This window comes from Chamaea fasciata, unplaced genomic scaffold (assembly GCF_029207755.1).
Source record: "Chamaea fasciata isolate MVZ Bird 193981 ecotype frontalis unplaced genomic scaffold, bChaFas1.0.hap1 SCAF_7, whole genome shotgun sequence".
Classification (NCBI taxonomy): domain Eukaryota; kingdom Metazoa; phylum Chordata; class Aves; order Passeriformes; family Sylviidae; genus Chamaea; species Chamaea fasciata.
Window position 1 is genome coordinate 59,721,788 of NW_027094092.1, and position 27,710 is coordinate 59,749,497.

The following is a 27,710-nucleotide window of genomic DNA, read 5'->3' on the forward strand; positions in this document are numbered from 1 at the left end:
CGGGCCCAGCCCCGCCGGGGGCGGAGCGGCGGCGGCGGGCGCGGGAAGGCTCGAACGGGCGGCGGGGCCGGCGGTGAGCGGGGGAAGGCGGAGAGGGGTGGATGGTGGCTACGGCCACAGCGGGGCCCCGCGGGCGGTGCGGGAGCGTTCTGGAGCGGGGGCAGCCGCGGGCAATGGCGGTCCCTGCCGGGGTCCGGCGGGCGGCTTGTCGGGCCTGCCCTGGGGCGGCCGAGGGAGAGGCCCCGGCGTGCCGGGCCCCTTCGGGCCTCGGGAACCCGGGCCCCCTTCCCCGCGGCGTCCCCGTCCCCACGCTCCCTCTCCCCGAGTCCCCTTCCCCGCGGTGTCCCCATCTCCTACTCCGTGACCTCATCAGCATGTCCCTCATCCCCCCAATATCCAATGTCCCCATCTCCTATCCCCATGGTTTTTTTTTTCCCGATGCCCCCATCACTGTGGCTTCCCCTAATCCTGTGTCCCCACCCCTGCAATATCACCATCCCTACAGTGTCCCCATTACCTGCCCCCGTGACCTCATCAGTGTGTCCCCATCTCCATCCCCATGCCCCCATCCCTGTGATGTCACCATCCCTACAGTGCCCCCCTCTCCCAACCCTCGTGCTCCCCTCCCAGCAATGTCCCCGTTCCCGTGTCCTCATCCCCACAGTGTCCTCATCTCCCATCCTGTGTCCCCATCCCTTTGGTGTCCCCATCCCTTTGGTATCCCCAACCCCGCAGGTGGTTGAAAATGTGGCTGTCCCAGCAGCTCTCACCTTGTCCCCCCACCCGATGGTCTTTCCTGAAGTGTTTCCTTTTAACTGACGTTATTTCTCCTCTTTTTTCCTCTCCGTGAGCAGACAGCTGGGAGCAAAGATGCCATCAACGCAGAAGCCGATGCGGTACGGCCACACTGAGGGACACACCGACGTCTGCTTCGATGACACTGGCAGGTAACAGCCCCGTTCCCAGAGCCCCAGAGAGGGATGGGCTTGTTCCTGTTTGATGCTTCCCCAGGAGTTGGGTATTAGCAATAATTTTGTCACTGGAAGAGTGGTCAGTCCTTGGCACAGCCTGCCCAGGGCAGTGGTGGAGTCCCCATCCCTGGAGGGATTTAAAAGCCCTGTGGGTGTGGCACTTGGGGACATGGATCGCTGGTGACCTCGGCAGTGCTGGGGGAATGGTTGGACTCGATGATCTTTGAGGGCTTTTTCAATCTTAATGATTCTGTAAGTTTCTATATTAGCCAGTGCTGCGTGAGGTTCTGGGATGGATTTATGGCCTGGAATGGTCCAAGAAATCCTTTGGGTTTTGCCTGTGCTGAGAACTGGCCGTGTGACATATTTAGGTGCTCTGAGTTTAGAAGTGATTGATTTATAACTTAAATGTAAGCATGTACATATATCCCCATGTGTATATATATAGTAAGTATATATAAAAAGTCTATATGAACATTATATGGGAGTGACTTCATAGATTTTAGCAGAAATCAGTGTAATGTGGGAGTAAATACATTTATGTATGCACTAAGAAATTAAAAATATAGTTGAAGGAATGCAATATTGGGATTGCTATATTTTCATCTCTTCCTTGTGCTAGTTTTTGAATGTATAAATACAAACTATATATTTAGTATTACCTTTTTATAGACTAAAAGGTAAACTGAAAAAAAATAAACCTAAAACCCAGGCCCTCTCAAAACAAACTCAAAGGATACACCTTATATACTGGTTATGGGTAAAGTCCACATTATTTTATTCCTTTCTTAAGTTCATTATCATTGCAAAGACTGTTCATAAGAGATGGTCTGGTAACAATCCCTTGAAACCACAAAAAGCCTTGTTTGGCATCACAACCAAGTGCTTAAAAAACCATGCAGATTCCTGGATGTTAACAAATCCTGTGTCTTTCCACAGCTGCATTGTGACTTGTGGCAGCGATGGAGATGTTAGGATTTGGGAGAACCTGGATGACGATGATCCAAAGTCCATTAATGTGGGAGAAAAGGCCTTCTCATGTGCTCTGAAGGTAGGGGTGTTAACACAGCTCCTCACACTTGTGGATTTTCTTACAGATTGTGGATTTGGCAGCTCAGGGGATGCTGCTTCTGTGGGTAACAATAAACAAGAATTACCTCTGACAATTCATTCTACCCCATTAGGGAATTATCACTTGTACTAAACTTTTCTAATGGTTTTCCCCCTTCTCCTCCTTCATGTTCAGTTACATTAATTTCTGACTTTGATCTCCTTTCTGAGAAACAAACCCAGCAGATTAAGCTAATTATGCAGTGAACTTTTTAGGCTGTTTCAGTGTTTTCTCACCATGTGAGTTGCAAGAATTTTCCCAGCATAGGATGCGATCATCAAGTATTAGGAAGAAAGCCAAGAGGTTGTTTTATGTGGGCCTGTGTTAAAGTCCAAGGAATTATATAATCTGTATTAATCAAAACTTGTTCTCACAAAGTGAGTAATGGTTTGGTAACACTTTTTTTTTTTTAATAATTGGTTGATGTTTCACTCTCAAAAGATGCCTCTGACCCAGTGTCCCCGAAGTGAGAAGAGGATTTATATGATGGAAAATAATTATTTTTACTCTGCATGTTCATGTATTTAGCTTGAGAATTCTCACATTATTTCCTTCATGCTCAATTTATTTTATACTACATTAATCATAGTGGGTCTAAAATACTGTCTTTGTGGCAATTTTAGAAGAGAAGACTTCCAGAAGCCTACATCAGTTCTACAAATGTTGTGTATTTAATCTCGAAGATAAAGAGAAATTTAAAAATTGTTTTTCAACGACTTGTGCTTTTGTAGAGGAGTATGAAAGAGGAAATAAATGAGTATTAACATATTTGTATTGCATTATAAGAATTATCATTTGAAATCCTTTTCAGAACTACTACCTTAATTGAATCCATTTCCTTATGTCCTTTTTAACATACCTCATATATCTATTCCTCAATAACTGTAAATCTATTTTCATCATTGATTTTTAGTGTATTTTACTGTAGATTTCCATCACATTTATTATTGTTTCACAAACCAAAGGAGGTGACTTGAATAGGTTCTCCTAGCAAATCAGTGACAGAGCCAGAAGTTGCTAAAAATATTAAAGGATAGATGAGGAAAAATCCTGGGAAAAATTAAAAAAGGTGCTCTAGTTTTGAGGGATGTTTTATTTTTAAACAGTGGGAGACTTAAATGTCAGGAAATCCTTTTTTCAATAAATACTCTTCATTAATGAAATGTCATGAGGGACTATTCTGAGATGTTGATGTAATCTAGGTAAGAAATCCAGTCTCTTATTTTTTTAGGTTATTCACTACTGACTGCTGCTTCCTTTACCTTCAGGGTATTTACTATAATTTTACACGCCTTAACAAAAAAACCCAACCACAATACTGCCTCCCCCCCTAAAAAAATACACACAATAAGAAAGAAAGTAAGTAAGGCATTTCTTTAAAATTAAGTTTTACTGCTGTGTACAACTGAGGAATAGTATTGTCACTGGAAGAGGTATTATTTTCCAAGTATGGGATAATTATTTCTTTTGTTTTGCACTTTTAAAAAATCTGGATTAATTTTTAGTAAATGTCTGCCTTCTGTTTTCTGCAAGGAACTGAGCTATGGTTCATGAACTTCTCATCTTTCCCTGGTGGCATTTAACTGAGAATTCCAGTCCAAGGGTGCCCTCTCCTGATGCTGCAGCAGATGAATCTAAATAGCATGAAAGTTAGTTTGGTTAAAGTGATAGATTATTAAAGTTACTATGCTTGTCTGTATTTTTGGGCAGAAAAAATATAAGTTAAAGAGTATTCCCCTTACTGCGCTTGCTGTCAGACCTTTTTGGGATGAATAAAGTTAATCTGCCAAAATATTTGGGACAGCAGAGCGGGATTTTTGTCTCTGTGGCATAAATGTGTTGTAAGTGACAGATTTTATGGCTGATTTTTTTTCTTGTCAGAAAGGAAAGCTGATCACAGCAGTGTCCAGCAACACTGTCCAGATACACACGTTTCCTGAGGGAGCTCCGGATGGGATCCTCACTCGCTTCACCACGCCCGCCAACCACGTCACCTTCAGTCCTGACGGCACCAGAGTTGCTGCTGGATCCAGGTGATGTGGGCACTGTGAGGACAAGCCCTGCAGCCCTTCAAAATCTAGAAAATTCCTCACAGGAATCCTGGCTGATTGTTACCAATGAAGGCATGAATCCACAAATCTCTGAGGGCTGTCAAGGGTTGGAAAATGCCTTCCAGGGGGTGGAGGGGAAGAAAGGAATGAAGAGGAGTTTAGCAAACAATGCTCTGGGAGATACTTGATCCACCAAGTAGTTTTATATAGAAGTCTGGTGTTGTGAAATGATTTCATTTCTTTAGGAGGCTTGAGTGTTTTCAGCTCTCAGTCTGAAGCACAAGTGTTCATCCTTATGGATGTCTCCTCTCATTGAGGAGCTGAGGATGATGTCCCGACTGCTCAGGATCATGGAGCTGCAGATGAATGTGCACATCTAAAAGTTAGATTGGTTCTGATTTGTGTGAGAGCTTTGAGTCATTCTCTGGCATAAGCATCACCGATCTGCCAAACGATGACAGATGACACTTCCAAGACTTGCCTGAGGGGAATTTAATATGTAGTTTAGTTCTTTTCTTAGGGCAGCACGTGTACTTTTACAGAATATATTCTAGTCCTTGAACAGAGGAGGCAAAATAGCCAGCAGGCAATGGGGTTTTTGTGTTGTTTTTTTTTTTTTTTTCATGTATTTAAGGCTTGGGTGATTCTTAATTGGATTTGGTGAACTCTTTGGGCAGTCATAGCTAATTCAGGCTGTCTGTTTGCCTCTTTTCTGGAATTTTGCTCCACAGGGGGAGATGGCAGAGATCTGCTTCCTGACTCCTCTAAGTGTGAATTGACCCAGAAAAGCATTTTGGATGAACATGCTGGACTGTGAACTCTGCTAGCAGCTCCACCAAAACTGGGAGGCTGGGCAGTAACCACTGTAATCTCCAGATCTGACAGGGATCATGGCTTTGGGCCCTCTGCCAGTGCTTGTTTCTGAGAGAACAGCTCTGCCCCAGGATCCAGCTTTGATTAGAGAGATTAGGCAGACAGCAAACTCTTTGCTGTTTCTAAAACTTATGTAACACCCCCCCTCCCTGCCTCGCCAGTACTCCTGCAGCCTGGCTGGGGCTCCCACATTTTTAGGAAAAAGAGCTCACAAGACCGTCAGGCCACCCCTCAGTGAGGTCTTCTGTGTCATTCTAAAGGAGAACGGTGAAGGCCATGAAGTGAAGGAGTGCAGCTGAGAAGAATTGCCTTTATTTACACCAGATTTCTCCATTTTAACATGAAATCTCCAAACTTCAGTTGTGTATAAATTTAACATCCAACTAGCTGTCAAAGTTCTCATGAACTACATGAAAAAGTTTAAAAGTGATTGTTAACCCTATAGAATTAAATCCTAAAATGAAATTTCTGAGGGTATTGCAATGAGGTTTGAGGGGGAGTGGTACTGGAAGTTTATCACAGGAGCTCTTTGTCTTAGGAGTTAGGATTGATATTTTGAGTTAAACTGCAGCAGTGGCTGCAATTTTGGAAGAAGGAATGAAATAGTAAAAGTTCTCTTAATGTATCTGATACACTAAATGGTCTTAAAAATCCTGTTAAAAAGTAACACAAAATAAACTACTTGCACCATCTTTTTTTTAAAAGCCACTTGGCCAAATAATTATAGTAATGAATATTGTTCCTCCTCAGCAGATAATTGCTGTTAAATCATCAGCTCTCTGGTATCTGAGCAGAGATTTTTATTAGATCATATAGAATATTATATTGAAGAGGTATATGGTGTGTGTGTGCATAATATCTTCTTAAAAAACCCCCATATTTTATGAATTTTGACATGAACAAAAATAATTTTCTGATAAAACAGTCTGGCCTGACTCCTATTGTAACAAGCCTCAAGATTCTCATTTTCCATTACATCATAGAGTGTTGAGAGCTGTAACTTCCCCAAAAGATATTTAATGCCCAATTTTTATTGCCATAAAAACATCGCTTCTCATTGTTAATCGCAAGCAATGTTAACAATTTTATGTCATTGTGATCTGCAGTGACTTTATGATCAAAGTTGTGGAGGTGACTGATAGCAGCAAGCAGAAAACGTTCCGAGGACACGATGCTCCTGTTTTAAGCCTGTCTTTTGACCCCAAGGATGTTTACCTGGTAAAAAAACCAAAAAACTTTTCTTATTTGCATTCCGCTTTGAATCTCATTTTCCCTGGGGGAAAAAAAAATTAAAAATATAGTTTTTACCAAAAAAAAAAAGAGCAGTGACTGGACAGATGAGACAACTTCATTTCATCTGACCTCGCTTCTGATGGAGTCTGTCACAACTTGTTGCCTCCCAGGAAAACTCAGTCTCTGCTTTACTGAGCTGGCTGTGTTCTTCTGGAATCTAATTTAGAGGAAAAAAAGGTGCCTCACTAAAGAAATTTAATATTAATTTTGAACCTCTTTTGCAAATAAATAGCTCACTTGAAGTATGAGGGTTTGTAATTACAGCAGCTTGGAGCTGAGTACAATTATCAAAATGACAGCACTGGAAAGTCTTAAATCTTAAAGTGGTTTAAAAAGAGAGGCTATCTTCTTAAAACTGCCTGTGTATCCTGTGTCTGTGGCATTGGTTATAGGGATTTTTCCATTTTTTAGCATTAATTTCTCTATGTCTTTAATTATTAATTTGTTTACTCCGTTCTCTTACCGAGGCCTCGGCGAGCTGTGATGGTTCTGTCAGAGTCTGGAACCTCGCAGATCAGGTAAAGGCTGCCCTTTCCACGTGAAATCTTTCCTAAGCAATCCAGGATTTCACAGACAGCAAGAAGAGCTGGACTGAAATAACCCTCCTGGAGCAGGATTTTCCTTTGGAGGACGAAATCTAGCTACACTTCACAGAATACTTCTATCTGCTTCTGGGAGAAATTCCAAAAGCTGATTATGAAATGTTGCCTGGGTAGCTGTGTTTTGTTCTTCCTGTCTGTGAAATCCCTGATTCCTTCCGTTCATCTCTCCTAATTGGCCAACACTGCAAGTGCCAAGGACAAAATGAGGATAGCAACTGACAGCAGATTCCTCATTTCAGAATTTCAGCTCGTTGCTGTCAGGACTGAGGAAATTTGATTATCATAAACAATTTAGTCACTGTAGTAAACACATTTAACCTCTGCTCTTAGAGCACTAAGGAACCTGAGAATTTCAGGTGATGGCTTTCATGAGGCAGTTCTGTGTATGGATATGGCATTAGTTTTGCTAAATGCTAAATGCCACTGACTGGAGTAAGAATCCCTGTGGAATTATTCCTGTAAGTACAGTTGAAAATACACCCCCCACACTTGTGGCTTGCTACTTTTTTAAGTCACAAGCATAGTTGTGTGAAATCTCATGTTCCAGACTGACAGTGGGTGCCTTCTGGGGAAATGATACTGAAAATGTTCCAGGATTGGGGCAGTTTGATGCATGAATCTTGCTGTGATTTGAGATTAGAGTCATTCATTCTTTATACTGCTGGGACCATATTCAGACTGCTGTGTGTCACCTTGCTGCAGTTGATCTGGGTTTGACAAATGCTTTTTGGCCACATTTCTCTATAACCTAAAAATAGATGAGCTCATTTGTTCTGTACTTGATTAAAAATACATGTTCTGTGATCTTATTTCTGTTACAAGTGGTTTTATTGTCATTAAAATAGTTTCAGGGCTACATTGACAAAGTACTTTCAAGGCAGTATGTACTACTGTATTTTGATGAAAGAGATTATTTCAGTTCAGATATATTTCTTCCTTTTGTTTTTTTTTTTTTTTCCCCCACTCTTTTCCTTTAGGAATTTGTACTAAACAGCAGATTTTTGCTGAGCTCAAAAGCTTATTTTTAATTTTTTTTTTTTTTTCAGACATGCACAACAAGCTGGCTGGTGCTGCAGAAATGTAATGATGTGATAAATGCTAAATCAATCTGCAGGCTTGCCTGGCAACCTGGCACTGGCAAGGTAAGTGACACTGTTTTATCACATCTTAATCCTTCTCTTGCCTCTGAGTCCAATGGTAGAATTCAATCTGGGCAAGCCCAAATTGCACATGCTGGGAGTAAGGAAAAAATTTGGGTGAAGCTCCCTTTTAGGAAACATAAAAAGCTGGAAATGGCTCCTTATTTAAGCTCCAGACTGAGTTTGGCAGGAGTCCAGCTGTCAGCCCTAACCGGCATGAAACAGTCTTGGTGTTCTGAATAGGAAAGAACATTGTACACGAGGGAAGTAATGAAATTGTTCACAACAGAGCATCAAAAGAGTCCTGTCCTTCTCTGCTTTAAGTAAATTATTTACTAGACAGTAAATATTTCCTCAGTAAGTTGCTCCCTTTCTTTTCACCTGAAGATCAAAGTTGCAGGAGGGTGAAGCCAGGTGGGAGTTGGTGTCTTCTCCCAGGTCACAAACATCAGGACAAGAGGAAATGGCCTCAGTTTGCATCAGGGGAGGTTTAGATTGGATATTAGGGAAAATTTCCTCACCAAAGGGGTTGTCAGATCTGGCACAGCTTCCCAGGGCAGTGGTAGAGTCCCTGTCCCTGAGGGGTTTAAAAGCTGTGTGGATGTGGCACTTGGGGACGTGGTTTAATGGTGAAGGTGACACTGCCAGGTTAATGGTTGAGCTTGATGACCTTAGAGGTCTTTTCCAACCTTAAAAATTCCATGATTCTTCAAAATCCCTGGCTTCTATGACAGTGTTATGTATCAATTTTCCATGGAAGAGTGAATGTCACTTTCAGTACAAATTGTTTCAATATCCAGATTGCATAAAACCAAATACTTTTCATTTTTAGACTAATTCTTCACACACACAAATGTATTTGAAATGTAAGCAGTTGTCTTGCTTCTCTTACAAAGCAAATTGTTAGAATCCTAACAAAAAGAAATCCTAAAGAAATAACCGGCCAGTAACATTGATGTAGTTTTATGGAAGAAGAAATGAGCTGGTTTAGGAATCAGCTATTCAAATCAGATGTACTGAGAAATTGTAACCCAATCAAAAGGAGTTTGGGGAGGGAGGGTAAAGAATCACCTAAGCCTTGTGCTCAGGGCACTGAAAACTATGTGTGTGTGTCATGTTTTGATAAATAAGAACTTATAACCTTATGGTGCAGTTTTCTGCCAGAAGGAAATGAAGGAAACGTTTTGCTCTGTTGCCTGTGGAAAGCATTAAAGAACCTTGTAATTTAAATTACTTCAGCTTCCTCTCGGTTGGCATGGCTGGGATGTTAGAGAGCTGTTAAATCCTGAGGCAGTCACATCTGTGAGGCTTCTGAATGAGGGAACTGTGCTGTTTGAGTGTTCTGTTTGACAGGTGACTTGTTCTAAATGGTGTAATATTTTTCCTTTGAGCAGCTGCTGGCAGTTCCTGTAGATAAAGTTGTTGAGCTGTTCAGAAGAGAAACCTGGGACAGTCAATTCAGTCTGTCGGATGCCTCCATCACACAGGTAGGTGCAGGAACCAGGGGCTTGTTAAATACTCGGTAATTTAAATGTTGTTCTGCTAGAAATTGTTTACTGCACAGTACCTCTCCCTTCCCTGGCCCCCTTCTCTTGGTAATGGCTGTTCACATTTTCTGTTTAATTTCTGACCCTGTTACTTTCTGTTTGAAAACAGGGCAGAGATACTGAGTGGTGTCAAACACCTTCATGTGGCTCTGATTCTCCTCTTTTCATTTATAGTAACCCATCAGGTCTCTAAAGTCTCCCAGTGACTCACCCACTGCAGCTGAAGAACATCTGTTTTCACAAATTGCTCTAAATACAGAGCTTTTTAGAGAAAATGTCAGGAGTATTATTTCTGTACAGAGCAGAGATGTCAGTTGTTCACTTTATATTTTATTGAGCTGAAATTTAGTAGACCTGTCTGTGCCACTTCCTTTCTTTTGGCCTCACCATGTACTTGGGAATCTTTGGGTTGAAGAGAACCACCTTCTAGTGTTATTAAGATGCAAAACACATAGCCTTGGATTTTAATTTATGGGACTGTATTAAGTTCAATATAAATAAAGCTCTGTTTAGTGCTGAGTTTGCAAAATGCTTCTTTCTGCATGTCTAGAATTGGGTTTTGTTTGGCCTCATGGCACTGTTTAATGAGAGAAGATGCATATTCTGAAACAAAAATAGGTGTGTTATCTTAAAGTGTGTTTTTTTAAAGCAGCCATTTTCATAATGGTTTTTAAAGAAAAAGAGCTGCTTAACCCCAGCCCATATACAGGAAGCTGGATATGGTCTGCTAAAGATGATTATAAATTTTTTTATTCCAGAATATCTGTCTGTTTAAAGCTCCAGAATAGGAATGCTGTGCATGCATTGGTCACTTTTTGTTATTATTTGTTTTATTTTTTTTTTTTTCCTTAGCCCTTGAATGTTGTGGTCTGGTCTCCTTGTGGGCAGTTCCTGGCAGCTGGAAGTGTGGATGGGAATATAGTGGTGTGGAATGTGGAAACCCAGCAGTGCATAGAGAGGTATTCAGTGTTGTTCCATAAATCCCCAAGTTCACCTCTTTTTCTCAAAATTGAATTTTATGATCTTTTCTGTAACACTTTTTTTGTGGAGATGCAGATCTCTGCCTCTTGAAAAAAGCCCCTGATGAGATTTACAGTTTTTCTGGTTTAACATGTCAGGAACCTTAGGGGAGGGACTTGAATGTGGATTTTGTTCAAATCCCAGAATCTGTCTTTCTGTGTGTAGCTGTTATTATTTTTGAGACTGATGACTGATTAAAGGATAGCTTTGATGGAAACAGATTTTCCTCACATCCCTGACCCCAGTAACATGTTTTCTACAGGGAAACACAGGTCAGTCAGTCAGACATCCTCACCTGTAGGCCAAAAAGGACAGACTGGCAAATTGCAATTTGGTTAATTAAAACTCCTGAAAAACCCTAAATATCCCCCAATTAAAATCAAAGGTATTATTACATGAGGTAGAGAAGAAGAGAATTATCTGAATATTCTGTGTAAGAAACATGATTGTAACTGCAATCTCTATATTAAGAATTATAGACAGATTCAATATTAGTTATGTAAACAATAATTATTTATGTAATTATTATTATGTACATAATTAATGGGATGATTTTTGTAAGGATAAAAGGTGGAAAAGGTAGAAAATTAATTTATCCATTTATTCAAGAGAAACAAATAATGTTCTTTCAAATACTGGATGGTTCTGGAATAAATGAATGCTGATGAGTTCCTTTGTCTTCTAAATGTGTATCAGGAAGCTGTTGTTTTAAGAATATGATTCTGATTAATTTTTAAATTAATCAGAATCATATTAAATTATTTTCTTCATAGAAAAGGAAGACTTGCTCTATTTTTAGAGCAGCTGTTTACTCTGAAGGTGACCTATTAATTATCTTGTTATATGTAATATCACTTTCTTATACTAATAAAATTGCCACTTTTTGCAATAACTCTTGGAGGGGAAGGTTCTATCCTGAGGAGCTTACTAAAATCCATTATTTTGATTTTCTTTTTAGGATGAAGCATGAGAAGAAATACTCAATTTGTGGACTGGCATGGCACCCTAAATACAAGCAAATTGCTTACACAGACACTGAGGGAAATCTGGGGCTGTTGGAAAATATTGGTGATGTTGAGAAGCCAAATGACAAGGTGCTCAGTACCAATGACTTCTTGACTTAATTATTTAATATAATTAATAATTATAATTAATTATTGATTATAAGCATTATTTAGGTTATAAGTTATATGGAACACTCTGTTTTGTGCTTTGCAAGTTCCCTCCTGTGTGTAAATTTATTTCTTGAGCTCCATGTCCAAAGGAACTTTTGTGCTCATCTGGTTGTAGGTTGCCAGTGCAGTGGCCAAAGACTACAATGACCTGTTTGATGGAGATGATGATGATTATTTAAACGAGGATATGGTTGAACCACCTTCTTCCCCAAAAACTGGAGATAACGAGGATGATGCTGATGACCTTGTGCAACCCCCAGGCCATGTGAGACGGGCAGTGATTGATGATGATGATGATAATTCACTAGGTACACAGTGAGCTTATTTTCCAGAGCTCTTTTACTGGGATCATCTTTTAGCATCCTCTGCTTTGTTTTTCCAGTGATATCTTGACTGTTTTAAATTTTTTTTAACCTATATTCTGACATAATACTGTGTGTAATATTTCTTTTTTTTTTTTTAACTTCTAGATATTGGGTTGATAAAAGCGAGTTCTGGTCTTCTAGAAAAGGAGGATGATGCTGGTGATCAGACTGGTGGCTTTTCAGCTTTGCCACCGTCTTCGACACAACAGCCTTTGTATGATGGGCCAATGCCAACCCCCAGGCAAAAGCCCTTCCAGTCTGGCTCCACTCCTGTGCACCTCATGCATCGATTCATGGTAAATCTGTGTGGTTATTTAGATTTAGATGTTTCTTTTATATTTAATATTGCCCATTTTGTGTTGTGTTTTAATCTAATCCAAGATTTTTTTTTAATACTTTAGAGTGTGAAGCTAAATAATGGAAAGTAGCTTTGTTTTCAAGCAGGACTCCATAATGTTTTGATTTACATTTCAGTTGCTTTAGAAATAAATACTTTGCTTTAAGACAAAATCAAGCTATGCAGTTTGTACCCGTGCTACTCAATTCTAGCAAATCCATTTAAAAATTCCTTTTAAGTCAGAGCTGCGGATATTTTTTTGCTGTTAAGACTTGAATGTTAATCATTCACTATTTCTTTCTATCTTCAAGTTCTTTACACTTAATTTGGTAAGGAGAAAGATGGCTGAGCAGTGAGAGTGAAACTGCTTTCTGCCTAATTCAGCTGTTTTAGGAGCCGCAAGTCCTGATTACACAGGTCTTCAATCATTCTCCAGCCTGCCACCCACTCTGGTTTCAGATAAAATCCTTACAGCAGGCTGGTTTAGGGCAGTATATCTGATGGCTTTAGGGCATTTGATTTGATGGGGGGTTTTCTGGGGTGTGTGTGGTTCCTTTTGCCAGGTGTGGAACTCGGTGGGGATCATTCGCTGCTACAACGACGAGCAGGACAACGCCATCGACATCGAGTTCCACGACACCTCTGTGCATCATGCCACGCACCTGCCCAACTCCCTGAGCCACACCATGGCTGACCTCTCCACTGAAGCCATTCTGCTGGCCTGTGAGAGTACCGAGGAACTTGCAAGGTAAGTCATGGGCCTTGCTCTCCAAAACCCATAATGGGGATGTAGTGGTTTTATGTTCGCTGAATTTTTTGTTTCGCTAAATTTAGTGTAGTGGTTTGACTGTCTGCTTTCTTTTTTTTTTTTTCTGGGAGATAGGATTTGGGAGAAAAAGGCAAACCAGGTTGAACTTAAAAGTAAATAGATAAATTTTATTAACACACACACTAAAAGAAGAAAAGGAGAGGGGGAAAAAATGAAGCTTTCAAAATCCTTCTCTTTCCCCCACAAGTGTTTACTTTTTTGCAAACAGCGTAGAGAGAAAATTTGTGATTTTCAGCTAGTTTTATTATTCGAATACAGGTTTTTATTAATTTTTTAGGAGAGGAGTCTTTCAAGTTTACTACGGAATTTCTTCTACTGATAACTTAGAACAGTTTTTTTGTGGGTGTGAACTTGTTACCTTGTTACCTGTTGCTGACTGAAAGGAAAAGAGCTTGGCTTGGAGGCGTTCAAGATTTAAATGGGTATTTTCCCAGAGGTGTATCTAACTCTTTAATTGGTCAACTAAGCTGTCAGTATCTGCTACAACTTCTTTAGAAAAAAACTTTACATCTGACTAAACCACCACAAGGGAGCTGCTTTTAACTTGTTGCAAATATTTTGGCTTTTATTATCAGCTTTTGAGCTTTTTGGCTTTTGATCATGCTTTTTATTTATGGGACCACTTTCCAAGGAGTATTTGAGCTTCCACCTACTTGAAGACTTCAAAGAGTATTGAAAAATGTAATTTGTTAATTGAGAATTTCTTTTTAATTTGTTTTTCAAATGTATATGTACTGGAAACTTCACACACTGCAGGCTCAGAGGGAGTTGTAAACATGAACAATAGTTTCTCAGTCTGCTCAGATCAAAGATCAGTCATAAGGGTTCAGCTATTTCCTTTCACACTGTTGCTAAGAAGATGTTTGGAGATACCCATAAGAATTTCAAGTGTGAAAAACACAAGTTTATGAAAACCACAGAAAGATTTAAGCAGCTGGGCCAGCTAAACTCTGTTCTTGCATTTAAGAATTATTTCAACAGTATTTTATTGTTGGTTTCTTTGGAAATATCTTGAAGAAAGAGCTTTCTTCTTATTTTCACACATACAGTCTTGTGGTAAGTTGAAAAACACCCTTTAAAAATATTATTTATTATATATTGGTTGTCTGATTTTGAAAGTGTCAGTGCTTTTCTCAGTGAAAATGGGTAACCTCTCAAAAGACATCATGTCTGTGGATTAGTCATAGGCAGTTTTCAGTGATTAAGGACTGAAGTTTTTAATATTTTTTCCCTTTGAAAGATAGCATAACATGACTGACTTCTAATGAGGGCTGATGTTCAGGGTGCAGGGGGGACATTTACCTGCTTCCATCTAAAATATCTCCCCTCAGACCTTTCAACTGTCTCTGCTTCAGGCTTTAGAGGCTTTAAATCTACAGTTCTGGAGGTCAAGCTGGCCCTTCAGTTTTTGAAAAATAAGAGCAACACCTTTGCAAATGACCACTGGAAATTTCTAGTGCCCTCTGTAGTTCCATCAGAGATCTCTGATAAAAATTTAATATACTGGTGTATTTTCAGATATTATATTTTCTACATGTTGAGATGTTTATTGGTTCTTTGTCTCTGCCTTAGCAAGCTCCACTGCATCCATTTTGGCTCCTGGGATGCCAACAAGGAGTGGACCGTGGATATGCCAAAGGATGAAGAGATTGAGGCCATCTGTCTGGGTCAGGGCTGGGCTGCCTGTGCCACCACTGCCCTGCTGGTCCGTGTGTTCACCGTTGGGGGAGTTCAGAAAGAGATCTTCAGCCTCCCAGGCCCTGTGGTGTCCATGGCAGGACATGGAGAGCAGCTGATGATTGTTTATCACAGAGGTAGTTTTCTCCCTTATGTCATTTTTTTTGAACTGGGGTGGTTGTCAATCCTCACCTCTCGCTGGCTTCACGCACTGGTTAATTCGTTTGTAGTCACCAGAGAGTGTTTTCTTCTTCTTTTCTTCGTGGTGTTTCCCCTTTTCTTCTTCTGGGTGATGCTTTTACAAGCACATCCATCACAACTCGTGGACCTGAGACTCCTGAGAGCAGAGCCTGTGTTTGATATTGGGATGCTGAGATTAAACTGTGGAGAAGGGGAGAATTTTGCAACAGTGAAATTAATATATTGAATTTGGGTTTCAGATGTGCCAGAAGGAATTACTACAGGAAATTAGGGAAGTTGTTGCAATGCACATCTTGTGTGTCCAAAATACCAAATCGTGTCTTACAGTGGTATCCATGGGTAACACTGTGTTAGAATTAATTTTTGATTCAAAACTAATTTACCCAATTCTTCTGTTTTCTAACACAATCACTGAACAACTTCTTCCTAGGTACTGGCTTTGATGGGGACCAATGCCTTGGGGTACAGCTGATGGAGTTAGGGATGAAGAAAAGACAAATTTTGCATGGAGACCCTCTTTCTCTTACAAGGAGATCCTATTTAGTGTGGGTAGGATTCTCTGCTGAAGGTATGAAACACCTGCATGAGAAGTGTTGAGAAATATTGACACTGCTGGGGGGATTACAGGAAAGCTGGCTCGGGACTTTGGACAAGGGGAAATGGCTTCAAACTGCCAGAGGGCAGGATTAGATGGGATATTGGGAAGGAATTGTTCCCTGTGAGGGTGGGGAGGCCCTGGCACAGGGTGCCCAGAGAAGCTGTGGCTGCCCCTGGATCCTTGGAAGTGTCCAAGGCGAGGTTGGACAGGGCTTGGAGCAGCCTGGGATAGTGGAAGGTGTCCCTGCTGGCGAGACACTTTCCATTATCCCATTTTAAATGTTCCTTCCAACCCAAACCATCCTGTTATTCTATGGAGAAGTCTGGCTATTTAATGCCCTTTCGATAATGTAGATCGTGGGAGCTGGTTTTTTTCTTCCAATCTCCTCAACAACAAAAAAAATTCTATTTTTCTATTCTTTCAATATATTTGCAAGAAATATTTAATATTTTCCCATTCAAATGTTATCAGAACTTGTTCTCCTGATTGGTTTTCCTGCTCAGCCAAAAGAAATAAATTGTGTTAATAGACCATAAGAGCACCCCAAGCCCCTGAAGTCGGTAGCTTGGGAGGACCTTTTATAATAGACATAAAAAGTAATTGTATAACATCTGATTTTCCTTTGGGAATCTGCCCAAGCATTATAAATTCGATTTGTCCATAAAACGTTTTAATTTTGAACCTGTCCGTAGCCCAGCAGTGGTGTTGGCTGACAGAAGGTGGCGCACCTTTCCAAGGAAACCGCCTTCCCCAAACGAGTTTGTGCTGTGTTCGGGAGGTGGGGTGTCCTATCTGAAACATGGAAACCCTCATTTCCCAGCTGGATCCAGCACTCCCACCTTCCTGGGTTGGAATTTGCTGCCTGTCAGAGGAAATGCTCTCGTTTATAACAAACAGGTACCCCTTGTTACGTGGATTCCGAGGGAATCGTGCGGATGCTGAACCGAGGACTTGGGAACACTTGGATTCCGGTGTGCAACACCAGGGAGCATTGCAAAGGGAAATATGATCATTATTGGGTCGTTGGCGTCCATGAAAATCCCCAGCAGCTCAGGTCAGATAATTCACAGGGAAATGCTTTGTTTGTCTTGGTTTTCAATCCTAGAGAATCCCTTTCCAATCGCTTTGTACAGAGAGAAATTGCAAATTTCAGCTGGTGCTGAAACAGGTGCCTGGTAAATATGCAAATGGTAACTCCCCAAATAGAATTCTGCATGGAGGATTCATTATTAAACTGGTTTTGAGTAACTCATTTGAGTTTTATAATTTGTCACTGATTAATTGGCTCAGAGGTGTGCGTGCACTCTATTGACACATTCATAAAACTGCATTTTTCTAGAGAAACTTTCTAAAGTTATGGTGGCTGTTAGAAATTTACTTCTGCTTTTGATGGTTTTGGTTGTTTTTTCTTTTTTTTCCCAACTTTTTTTGGGGGTTCTTGGTATCTTTCCCCCACTTTTTTTGACTTTGAAAAGAATCCAATCCTACAACTCATCTGAATCATCAGACATAGATAAACCAGAGCGGTCTGTTTTTATATTAATATTTAAACTGTGGCCTTGAAGAATCATTTTGGATGTAAAATTGCTCAAATATTTAGCTGAAAGCTAACCATTTCTTTTTAATGTTATACTGGGGTGTCTAAATAACTGTTTCTCTTCAGTGTGACATGCATGCTGGGCATTTTGTTGCTAAGCTTTATTTGTAGCCTTTTTTATTCAGTGGTCTGTGTCCTTTTCCTACCAGGGCAGAATCCATTAGCTCACATATTTTACTGAAATTTAGACTCTCTCACTTTAGTAATTATGGACAATTGTAGAGTTTGGTGGGAGACTGCATTTTATTTGACCTGACATGGCATTCTTCACAGTACTTTGCTTTTTTGGAATAAAGGAAATAATTTGATACCTCTGTTTAAATGTCACTTCCCTGCCTGCTTCTCCCTCCAAATCATTATGGTGGCCTCCAGAAAATTCACCAGAAATGTGCAGGTCACATCACATTGATAAGATGGTCAACTGTGAGTCTCTCATCCTTAGTTTTTCCTTCTACTCCAAGAAAGAGAGTGCTGCTCTCTGAATTGCAAAGAACATTTTCCTCGAAGCCAGCAGCATAATGAAGATAAGGAGGGAGGGAGGTTGTTGTAGAAACAACACATGCCTTAATTAAGAGATAGCCAGAACACTGATGCTTCCTGTTCTTTTTTTTTTTTTCAAGTCCCTGAAACAGCAGCTTAGAAACCCAGATGTATTTGTCAATGCTGCATTGGTGCTGCAGAAAACACAGCTCTTCCCCAGTCAATGGTTTGCTTAAGTGATTGTTACCAGAAATTACTCCTTCAAATATAATGAAACAATAAGTCTGTGCCCTCAGTTGTTCAGTGGTTTCTGATTTTAATATTTTGCATTTACTCTTTGAAACAGCTGTTAAATCAAACATGATGTGAGATCAAGATGAGAGTGTGTTACACGCCACATTTGGAGTTTAAAGTGTGAACAAGAGCAGCGTGTGCCTTGCTGCTTTTGAAATCCTTCCTTGCTTGCCATGTAAAGATAACCATTTATCATGCAATCTTACACATTGCTGTATTTAAGCCAGTCATTTAATTGCTACTTTCCAAAGGATAAATCCTCTTAAGGTACCTTGCTGCTTAGGAGCCCTGGTTTAGATGTGGAACATCTGGTGACAGTGGGTGTGTTTTGTTTCCTGTGCGCAGGTGCATTCCTTGCAAAGGAGCCCGGTTCCCTCCCACCCTGCCACGACCTGCTGTAGCAATCCTGCCTTTTAAACTTCCTTATTGTCAAGTTGCAACAGAGAAGGGACAGATGGAGGTATGGAATGGTGTGGAGCCCACAGCTGGGAGGCTCAGGTGTCCCTGGAGTGGGGATTATACAAGACCCCTGTTAATCACCTCTGCTCTGAAAGAGGACAGTGCAAACGCTGAGTAAAACGTGGCCAAGGGGGTTGTTTGGGTTCAGTGTTTTGTGGAGCGTTTCCACAAAAAGTTGGTTTGGTTCACAGCTCTTCCTAGAAGAACATAAAATAAAACTGGCAGAGTTGATGCAAAGCTGTATTTACACATGATCTGTTTCTGACCAGTGAAGTCTTTCTCACCCTTGTTATTTGAGTGATACCAGATTTGGGGATCCCAGTCAAGATAACCTTGAAAACGTCTGGGTTTTACTCTTTTAGGCATAACAATGTTTTTGAAAGATGTACTAAGTATCCAAATTCATAATCACTGAAAACACAGGTCTTCTGGCTTCGCTTATATAGAGGCTGGTTGAAGCAAGATGTGCTTGTGGACAACTTCTAGAAAAATAACTGTATTTATTCTTCAATTTTTATTGGTTTAAGTATTTCAGACTTGTGGTGCTCAGCTGTAATGCACAAAAGAGAAACGAACAAAAAATTCTAACCTCAGCCTTTGAACAGTTTAATGCTATTTGAAATATATTCTCTTAGAAAGAAGCGTAGATAAAAAGTTCCAATAGTCAACACACTAATTTTCAATGAATTCTCCTTCATTTGGTTAAGTGTTTAGTTCTTTATCTGATAAAGTATGTTTGCCATTCCTCCCTCTACCCAAAATAATGGGATGAGAATGCCAGGAACTGTTAATTTGGCTTGAGGGAATATGTGTAGGTAAAGAAAAGTTGTTCTAATACATCTGATGAAAACATACTGGTTTTGAATAAGTTTATAATTAGTTTGAACAAGGCTAGCCTGGTCTAATAGCCATACTTGCATTATACTTTCTGTTTATGTGTCTCTTAGATAAACTCATAAGTTTACTGAGTTATTCTGGGATACTTCCAGTTTGCTGTGGGACAGCAGATAAAATAACTTGCTCTAGAATTGTCCATCCTGAAAGTATATTGGTGAACATGTAGATTCCATCCTGCTGCAAGCCTGTAAAGTAAATGAAATTCAACATACATGGCAGCTGGATCAGTTTGTGTAAGTGTGGCTGTTATCCATCTTTTCCTTGGCAGGCATTGACTTGAAGGAGAATTGTCTACCCCTCACCCTCATTATCAGAGGAAAGGAACATTTAAGAATAAGTGGGTAAAATAGATTGTAAATTGTTAGGCATTGTGTTATGGTATGTTTTTTCCCCTCTGAATTCCAATACTTATTCTTCTCCCTTTTTTTCAGGAACAGTACTGGCGCTCTGTTCTATTTCACGGCCACGTGGATTACTTGTCAAAAAATGGCTATGAATTTGATGAAAATGCTAAAAATCAGGCAGTGAAAGAACAGCAGGAACTTCTAATGAAGCTGTTTGCTGTAAGTACAAATAACATAATAGAATCCCTGAGAATTATCTCTGAGACTGGAGGTGCTAAGGGCCAGGTTGGACGAGGCTTGGAGCAACCTGGGATAGTGGGAGGTGTCCCTGCCCCTGGCAGGGGGTTGGAATGAAATGAGCTTTAAGGTCCCTTTCAACCCAAACCATGTTATGATTCTATAACTTATTTGGAGATGGCATCTGTTGTAAAAGCTGATGTGATTCCTCTTATTAGGAGTCTGGCTAGTGATTGGCAATCCACCTGGTGGAGTGGTGGATTCACCATCTCTGGATGTGTTTAAGAAGAGACTATATGCAGCACTTGGTGCTGTGGTTTAGTTGAGGTTAGGGTTGAATTGGACTTGGTGATCCTGGAGGTCTCTTCCAACCTAATGATTCCGTGATTCTGTGACGGATAAAAAGTGGGCTGCAGGTAATCTTGTTTATCAGCGTGAAGCTTCTTCTTTGATCTGTAGCTCATGACTGTTGATGGCTTATCTTTATTCATCCACTCCACCAAGACCGTGATAACTCTCCTCCTGGAGTCTTGGGGGAGCTGTGGAATTGAGGTGTGTGACTCCCCAGGCTTCTTGTCTTGCAGCTTTCCTGTAAGCTGGAGCGCGAGTTTCGCTGCATGGAGCTGGCCGACCTCATGACCCCCAGCGTGGTGAATTTGGCCATCAAATACTCCTCCCGCTCCCGCAGGCTGAACTTAGCCCAGCGCCTCAGCGAGGTGGCTGTGGAAAAAGCCTCGGAGCTGGCAGCAGCAGCAGCAGCAGCACAGGAAGATGAGGAGGAGGAGGAAGAGGATTTCCGACAGCACTCCAAGGCTGGGTAACGCCGATTTCCCTGCCTAAAGAACTGGGGTGGTTTTTACTGCTCTGTTCGTGTTTTCGAGCACTTCTGTGGCCCACATTTTGCAGGGTGTTTGTGGGTGAAAGAACAGTTTGAGTTGCTCTGTTTGTAAGTGGTACCTGTGGAATGCCACGTCCTTGTTGGTATCTTGTGAGGATTCATTAGTCCCAGGATAGCAGCACAGAGGGAAATATCTCCACTCCTCACTTCCTGTGTGCCTGTGTCCAGCAGCCTCAGAGCAAAAGCAGCCTCAATACTAAGTTTCTATGACTAGAATTTTCCCACCTTTTCCTACCTTTGATTATTTGACTCCCACCTATTTTTTTTCTCTTTGTCTCAGTCTCTCAATCTGTCTTAAGATCCTGTCTTTCTCCACCCATCCCTTTTTTTCACTATCCCATCTCAATTTATTTTATTTAGTCTTATTCCCTCCTAACTACTCCCAGCTCTTCAAAGCTGTGGAACATACTACAGATTGGCTTTGTATTCTTTTTTTCTTTGTGCTATCAATCTTTCCTCTCCTACCTGCATCTGCTTTGTATAACATGATGAGGCAAAAGGTGTGTGTGTTTTAGTGGGTTTTTAAAAAATTGTTATGAGGCGTTTTTTAACATATTTAAATTTATAATAATTATATATATTTATATTCATTTATGTAGTATTGTTGGAAGCAATGTCTTCCTATAACAATTTTATGTGTGAAGTTTGGGACTTATTTAAGCTAAAGGAAGTGGTAAGTCCCTGAACTTATCTGTAGCCTTTCCCTTATTCTTCTGTTTTAAATTGCACAGTCAAAATTCATTTCTAAATATTCTGTCTTGTTCTTCTGGATCATGTGTGGGAGCTGCAATCCCATGTGTGCAACTTCAACCGCTCTGCGGGTTAAAATCCATCACAAACACTGTTCTTAGGGCCAGAGTAATCTGACTGTTTTAGTTGAAAGAAATGGGACTTTTGTTTATGTATATTATACAGATTTTGGTAACTGGCTAATTTTAGGAAGAAAATGCAAGAATTGTACATCCTACTATACTGGGAATTTAGAGAATGATCAGATTAAATGTTAAAACTTGTTGCCTTCGGTATGAAATTAGATATCCATGTTACCACCTGTGTGTATATTCATGGATGCAGAAAAGTAATCTGATGATACTGGAGGTATAGGTGTTTACATGGAGATTACAGAAGGTCTTTAATATTTGCATTTATATTTATTGCAAAGTGTTCTGGCAATAAAGTTGTGGCGTGGTTAATGAATCTTTAATCATCACGGTTTAATCAAGGTATAATGCACATAAATGCCAAGGGTTATTGTTCTTATTGCCTAAATTAAGTAAATGAGCTTGCTCTCTGTTGTTTCAGTTTTCCTTCTGAACTTGGTGACCACTTCCTTTCTGCCAAATTCCTTCCTTTTAGTTACAGCAGCTCTGCCGCGAATTGGGGTCAGCTGCCAGGCAGGAATGTTCAGCAGGACCAAGAAGAGGAAGATGATGAAGAAACTGATGCCTGTGAGGAAGCAGAAGAAACCCCAGGAGTGCAGCAAGAGAGTAAGAAAAATATATTCTCTGAATAAACTGGGAGTTATCCAGATAACTTTTGCAGACTTAATAAGGAATTAAGTGGCTCCATATTCCAGCCTGTGCCTGCAGTTGCTGCAGAGAAACAAGTTCCCTGTGTGTCATCTGCTGTGTCACAGCTGTGTGTGCATTGTGCTCAGCATCCATTGGAGGGGCCCTGGGGGACTTTTTTCTGTTGCCTGATTTTATTCCTAAAGGACTGGCTCACCTTCTAATCAGTTACTTTGGTTTCAGCTCCAGTTTTGCAGGAGGTGGATTGATAGATGAGTAGTTTGTTGGGCACACTTTAAGGAATAAGCTTACGGTTTAAGAAATAAATTTACGACTCTAAATCTAGGTAGAGGTGACAGATGGTTTTGTAAAAGTGTTTGTACTGTCTGAAAATGAAGTCATGCTTTAAAATATAGATAATTTTACTGCAATCGTGGAACCACAGAATGGTTTGGGTTGGAAGGGACCTTAAAGATCATCCAGTTGCAGCCCTGCTGCCAAGGGCAGGGACACCTCCCACTAGCCCAGGTTGCTCAAGCCCCATCCTTCCTTACTTGTCTGTTTGGTTTGATTTTTTAAGAAGAATTTATGTTACAATATTTTATTGCATTTGAATATGTACTCCTTTCTTTTTTCAGAAGAGCCAAGTCATTTCTCCAAAGGTGTCACTTCAGCAGAGGTGACCACTCCAAAGCCTGGTGAGTAAATCATTTTATTCCAGGATTAAAGGATGACACCTTTGTCATTCTTCACAATATCCACTCCTGGGTTTTATCCTCTGTTCTCCCATTACTACCTAAATTTAGTGCATAACAATGTTGTCAAATGGCAAATTCACAGGATCGTGGGATGGCTTGGCTTGGAAGAGACCTTAAAGCTCCTCTCATTCCAACCCCTACCATGGGCAGGGACACCTCCTGCTATCCCAGGTTGCTCCAAGCCCTGTCCAAGCTGGTCTGGTCACACTGGTTGTTGTTCTCAGGTTTTTAAGAAGTTCCCTATTCCTGTCTTCACTACCTAATGATGTTCCATATCACTGTTCTGATTGCCTTAGATGTGCCAAATGCTGAATCAGTGCCTGCCTGGCTATGCCATGAAGGGACAAGGGAGACATGAGAACAGTGATCAGTGGGTTTGTTTCACTAATCACTGGCACATTTATTACTTGCTAGTCAGAGTGAGAAATCCTGAGGTAGAACTGTGAGTGTGGGCAGGCAGGGGCAGAATGTGACCTCCAGCAACCTGCCAACCCTTGAGCAAGAATAATAGGAGTGGAAACGGATTTGGGAGTGGAGGAAGTACTGGGTCTTCCTCTGGGTTTGTATTTTAAGCTGTTGGTCCTGTGTGGCATTTCTGATAACTAAGAATAGCTGAGCACGTACAGCATAACCTTCACGGGGTTATTAAAGTCTCTCTCTACTCATCTAAAATATGCACATTGCCCCAAAGATTAGGATATATGTGTGAGTGCACACATTTTTACATTCTTTTTTCTCTCCTCTGAAATAGCTCTGGTTGCATCCAGCAGCAGAGGACGAGTGAATCCATTTAAGGTAAGAATTTTTGCAGCTGGGTCGATTGCGGTGCTCTGAAAATCACAACAGATTCTGTCTGGAGTTTTTTCCGATATAACAGATACCTTGGAGGGGAACATGACAGAAAATAAATAAAACACCTATTTATTTGTTGTGCTAGGTGTCATCCAGCAAAAAGGACCCCGTGGTGCCCTCAGCAAATATTTTAGACAATATGACCAAATACTCAAAGAAAACATCTTCGTCTGGCAGTCGAGCTGTTAACAAGCAGAACCCTCCAGTTATAAAGCCTCTGACTCCCAAACCCAAAACCAAGCAGGTAATGTTTGTAATCTTTCTTGCATCATTTCAGTGAGGAAAGAACAAAAAATGGAATTTTACCAGCTTTTATCAAGTATGAAACCCTGTGAGTGAAGCAGCTTGGATGGCAGAATTCATTTAAGCATAGTGCAAAGACTATGACTGCACATAAAACTGCAGAAAAAAGAATCAGTTGTAGAAATCACTTTCTGTACTGAGCCTTGTGGTTTTATTTTAAATAATGTAAAATAAATTATTTTATTTTACAATTCTGCTGTGCTGAAATTGGATGGACTAGATACTCTATTAATGGAAGTGCTTATTATGCCTTTAGGAAAAGCTTGGGGTTTGTTAGGTTACATGGTACTTGTTGTCTGAGAGTGAGGTGTTTTTACTTTTTTCTTTCTTATTCTCAATTTCTTTAGGCTTCAGCAGCTTCCTTCTTCCAGCCTCGCACACCTGCAACTAATCCTGCTGAAAAAATAGTGGAAGAAAGAGAAGAAAAAGCAGGAAATGAGCCCCAAGAAGCCAAAGTCACTGCACAGGAAAACACTGAAAACAGAAGGTGAGAGACATTTGCCGTATTCCAATTTTGATAGAAATGCAAGTCCAAAATCTGTTTTATTTCTGAAGATGTTGGACTGGCCAAAGAAATGAAACATGAAGATTGAAGTTTAGCTCACAAGTTGTCACATTCATGAACCCACTTGAAAAATGTGGGAGGGAATAATAAATGAGCAGTTCAAAATATAATTTTGGGGCTCTAAGCAACAATTTTTGCCTTGTTACTATTTGTAATGACCTTTGATAAATGAAGCCATGCTGCTGTGTCAGTTTCAATATAGGAAATACTGAAAGTTTCAACAGCTCTAGAAAATTTCAAAGTCTCAAAGCCAAGGGTCTTATGTGAAAGAGTAAAAGCTTTATTTTGGTGCTCTTTTAAAAGAGAAGGTCAACAAAAACTTGAATCACCTGAAGAGCTCATCTCTTCCTAGCTAAGGCTCTAATCTGTCTTGTTCCTGGGAAGCAGATGTACTTCCTAACAATCCCAATCCTCATGAAACCTGCATAATTACAACCATGTTTCATTTAGGCTTCATTTAGCTGAGGAAGGTGAAGGTAATTATTACTCATTTGGACTGGCATTCTTTTTGTTAACCTTTACAGATGATGTTCTACAACAAGTGGCAAGGAGAGCTGTGAGAAGGATGAGCTGAGCTAGTGAATGTGCTCTATTTTTAGGTTGATGGGACCCTGTCAGAGAGGAGGAGAACCATTATGCTTTGTCATTCTAAAACTGGAATATTAATCTCCGTATATATATATATATAAATATATCACAGTTTTAATAAAAATGCTTGACTTAGTTTTGCCTTGTCAGCATGTTCTCTGAGCCTCCTGCAGTGGCAGAGAGGAGGCTGCTGCCCTGAGAGGTCTTCTGAGAACAAAAAAACCCTGTCAGGTGCTGCTCAGAAATGTTGCTTTGGGAGGGTGTGGTTTTCCTATAATCTTCTTAACCAGGCAATTTTTGTGTGCTTGCTTTAGACCAAAGACAGGTTTCCAGATGTGGCTAGAGGAGAACAGAGCAAACATTTTGACAGATAATCCCGACCTGAATGAAGCAGAAGTAATAAAAGAAGGCATGAGTCGATTTAGAATGCTGACATCAGAGGAAAGGATGGTAAGAAAACATCCTCTAATTCTGTTGTTTAATAATTTTTTTTTTCTCCAGTGAATCCCTGGGTTATAGTCAGGAATTTTGACTTGAAATTCCACTCTTGTCCATCTTTATGGATTTCAATTTTGAATTGGGCCATGATCTATGACATATAATTAATGAAAATATAAACTGAATTACAGGCAATATCAGAAAGCAGCTTTTCCAAAGTGAGGCTTGTGAGAGGAATGCAATCAGTGAACAAATAACAAAAGGAATGAGTGTAAAGTCACATAGCCAGGCCTAATTCACTGGGGATTGAATTTGTTCTAATTTAACTTGTTGGGCCTTTTGGGTTTCTCATTTCTCCAGAAAGACAATTAAGAGCTTCAATTTCATATACAGTTTCAAAAAGAAATCCAGTTTTGAAGGAGAATGTTGTTAGAAGAAAGGAAAGGGAGGAAATAGTTCCTTACTTCATCCCTATTAGTTCTTCACAGGAATTATTTCAGTACCTTAAAATCAGAGTAATAATGTGTATAAAACAATGTGATGAGTTTTGTGGCCTAATCTGTAGTTTTCTGTTCTCCTTCCAAGGTGTGGACTGAGAAAGCAAGAGGAGGAAGAGTCAGCGACTCAGCAGAAGACAAAAAGAGGAAGCGTCCCACGGCTGAGGAAGATGAAGTGAAAAAGAGCCAGGAGCAGAACTCCGAGGACACAAATGTATCAAAAAAATCCAAGCCTTTAGATGCATCCACAAACAACAGGCTGTCAGCTTTTGCCTTCAAGCAGAGCTGAATGAAGTGGTGCCCTCTCAGTGTCTGTGTTCTGAAGGTATTCATGGAAGAAATTCCTCTGCGTTGAGGAATTGGCTGCCATGCTAGAAGAGCACTGGCAAAAAGAGTGCCTGGCTCCAAATAGTCTGTTAGGAAGTGTTTTATTATCAATTTTTGAGAGGAATGTGGAATCCCCTCTCACAGTCTTTTACAAGGTGCTGCTCATGGGTCTGTTCCCTGGTGGCACAGCCCTGTGTAGCTGTGGTACACCCTGTGTGCCCTCATGCCAGGGATATTGGGTGCTAAACCTAACCCTAACCCTTAATTCTTCTGGGGAGGGTAAAATATGTCCAAAATCTGCCCTGTGGTTTTAGAGAGACAAAATAATGGCTTCCCTACCATGCCTACTGCCTTGAGAGTAAGACACTCGAGGAAATGGGTGTGAGGGGGAGAAATCTGAACACCAGCAATGTGTTAAGATGCATTTTCAATGTCTGTGGCAGAGACTGATATGGGCAGGGGTAGAAAACCAGAGCAGAAGCTGAGTTAGGGAGGTCAGGTGTGCAAAGCCAAACCATCCCAGACTGTGCAAAGGTGCTTTCCCAATCCGTGCCTCAGCAGGATCCAGCAACTGCTCAGGACTTGTAATATTTCTAACATTTGTTTCTGTAATGTTTCTTTCTTTAAATAAAATGTGGCTGATTCTTTGTTTGAGGTGGTAGAGTCTTCTTTGCAGTTGTAATTGAAGTAAACAGATTTTTACCTCCCAGCCCTAAGGCAGTCAGTTGGTTTTACCCTGCTCTGGAGACAGAGCACTATGTCTAATAAATGTATTTGAGGCAAACTCAAATTTTGAAACATTTTCTAAAATCAGTTCAAATAATGTAACTTTTTAGCATAATAGCTGAGACTGATGAGTTCTCAAATTCTCTTTTTTTT

The 27,710-nt window shown here is 40.5% G+C and overlaps 1 protein-coding gene across 1 annotated transcript; it reads left to right on the forward strand.

Annotated features, from left to right (window-relative positions):
* The first annotated feature begins 54 nt into the window (after positions 1-54).
* On the forward strand, positions 55-27,473 carry WDHD1 (WD repeat and HMG-box DNA binding protein 1). Its single transcript, XM_066189104.1, has 26 exons — positions 55-73; positions 855-947; positions 1,911-2,022; positions 3,964-4,115; positions 6,113-6,224; positions 6,767-6,817; positions 7,948-8,043; positions 9,435-9,527; positions 10,440-10,546; positions 11,566-11,701; positions 11,898-12,090; positions 12,253-12,443; positions 13,048-13,232; positions 14,886-15,127; positions 15,622-15,759; positions 16,687-16,843; positions 18,506-18,620; positions 19,948-20,079; positions 20,682-20,914; positions 22,352-22,482; positions 23,142-23,201; positions 24,013-24,056; positions 24,199-24,357; positions 24,764-24,903; positions 25,884-26,019; positions 26,593-27,473. Exons 2-26 carry the CDS (start codon positions 871-873, stop codon positions 26,791-26,793), a joined length of 3,393 nt encoding a protein of 1,130 aa, XP_066045201.1. The 5' UTR covers positions 55-73; positions 855-870; the 3' UTR covers positions 26,794-27,473.
* The last annotated feature ends 237 nt before the right edge of the window (positions 27,474-27,710 follow it).

Excerpts from the sequence above, each read along its gene's own strand:
- WDHD1 (XM_066189104.1), top strand. The coding sequence starts at position 871 with ATGCCATCAACGCAGAAGCCGATGCGGTACGGCCACACTGAGGGACAC. Across the intron at positions 6,818-7,947 it reads TCTGGAACCTCGCAGATCAG|ACATGCACAACAAGCTGGCT; the intron begins GTAAAGGCTGCC and ends TTTTTTTTTCAG. Across the intron at positions 24,057-24,198 it reads GACGAGTGAATCCATTTAAG|GTGTCATCCAGCAAAAAGGA; the intron begins GTAAGAATTTTT and ends TTGTTGTGCTAG.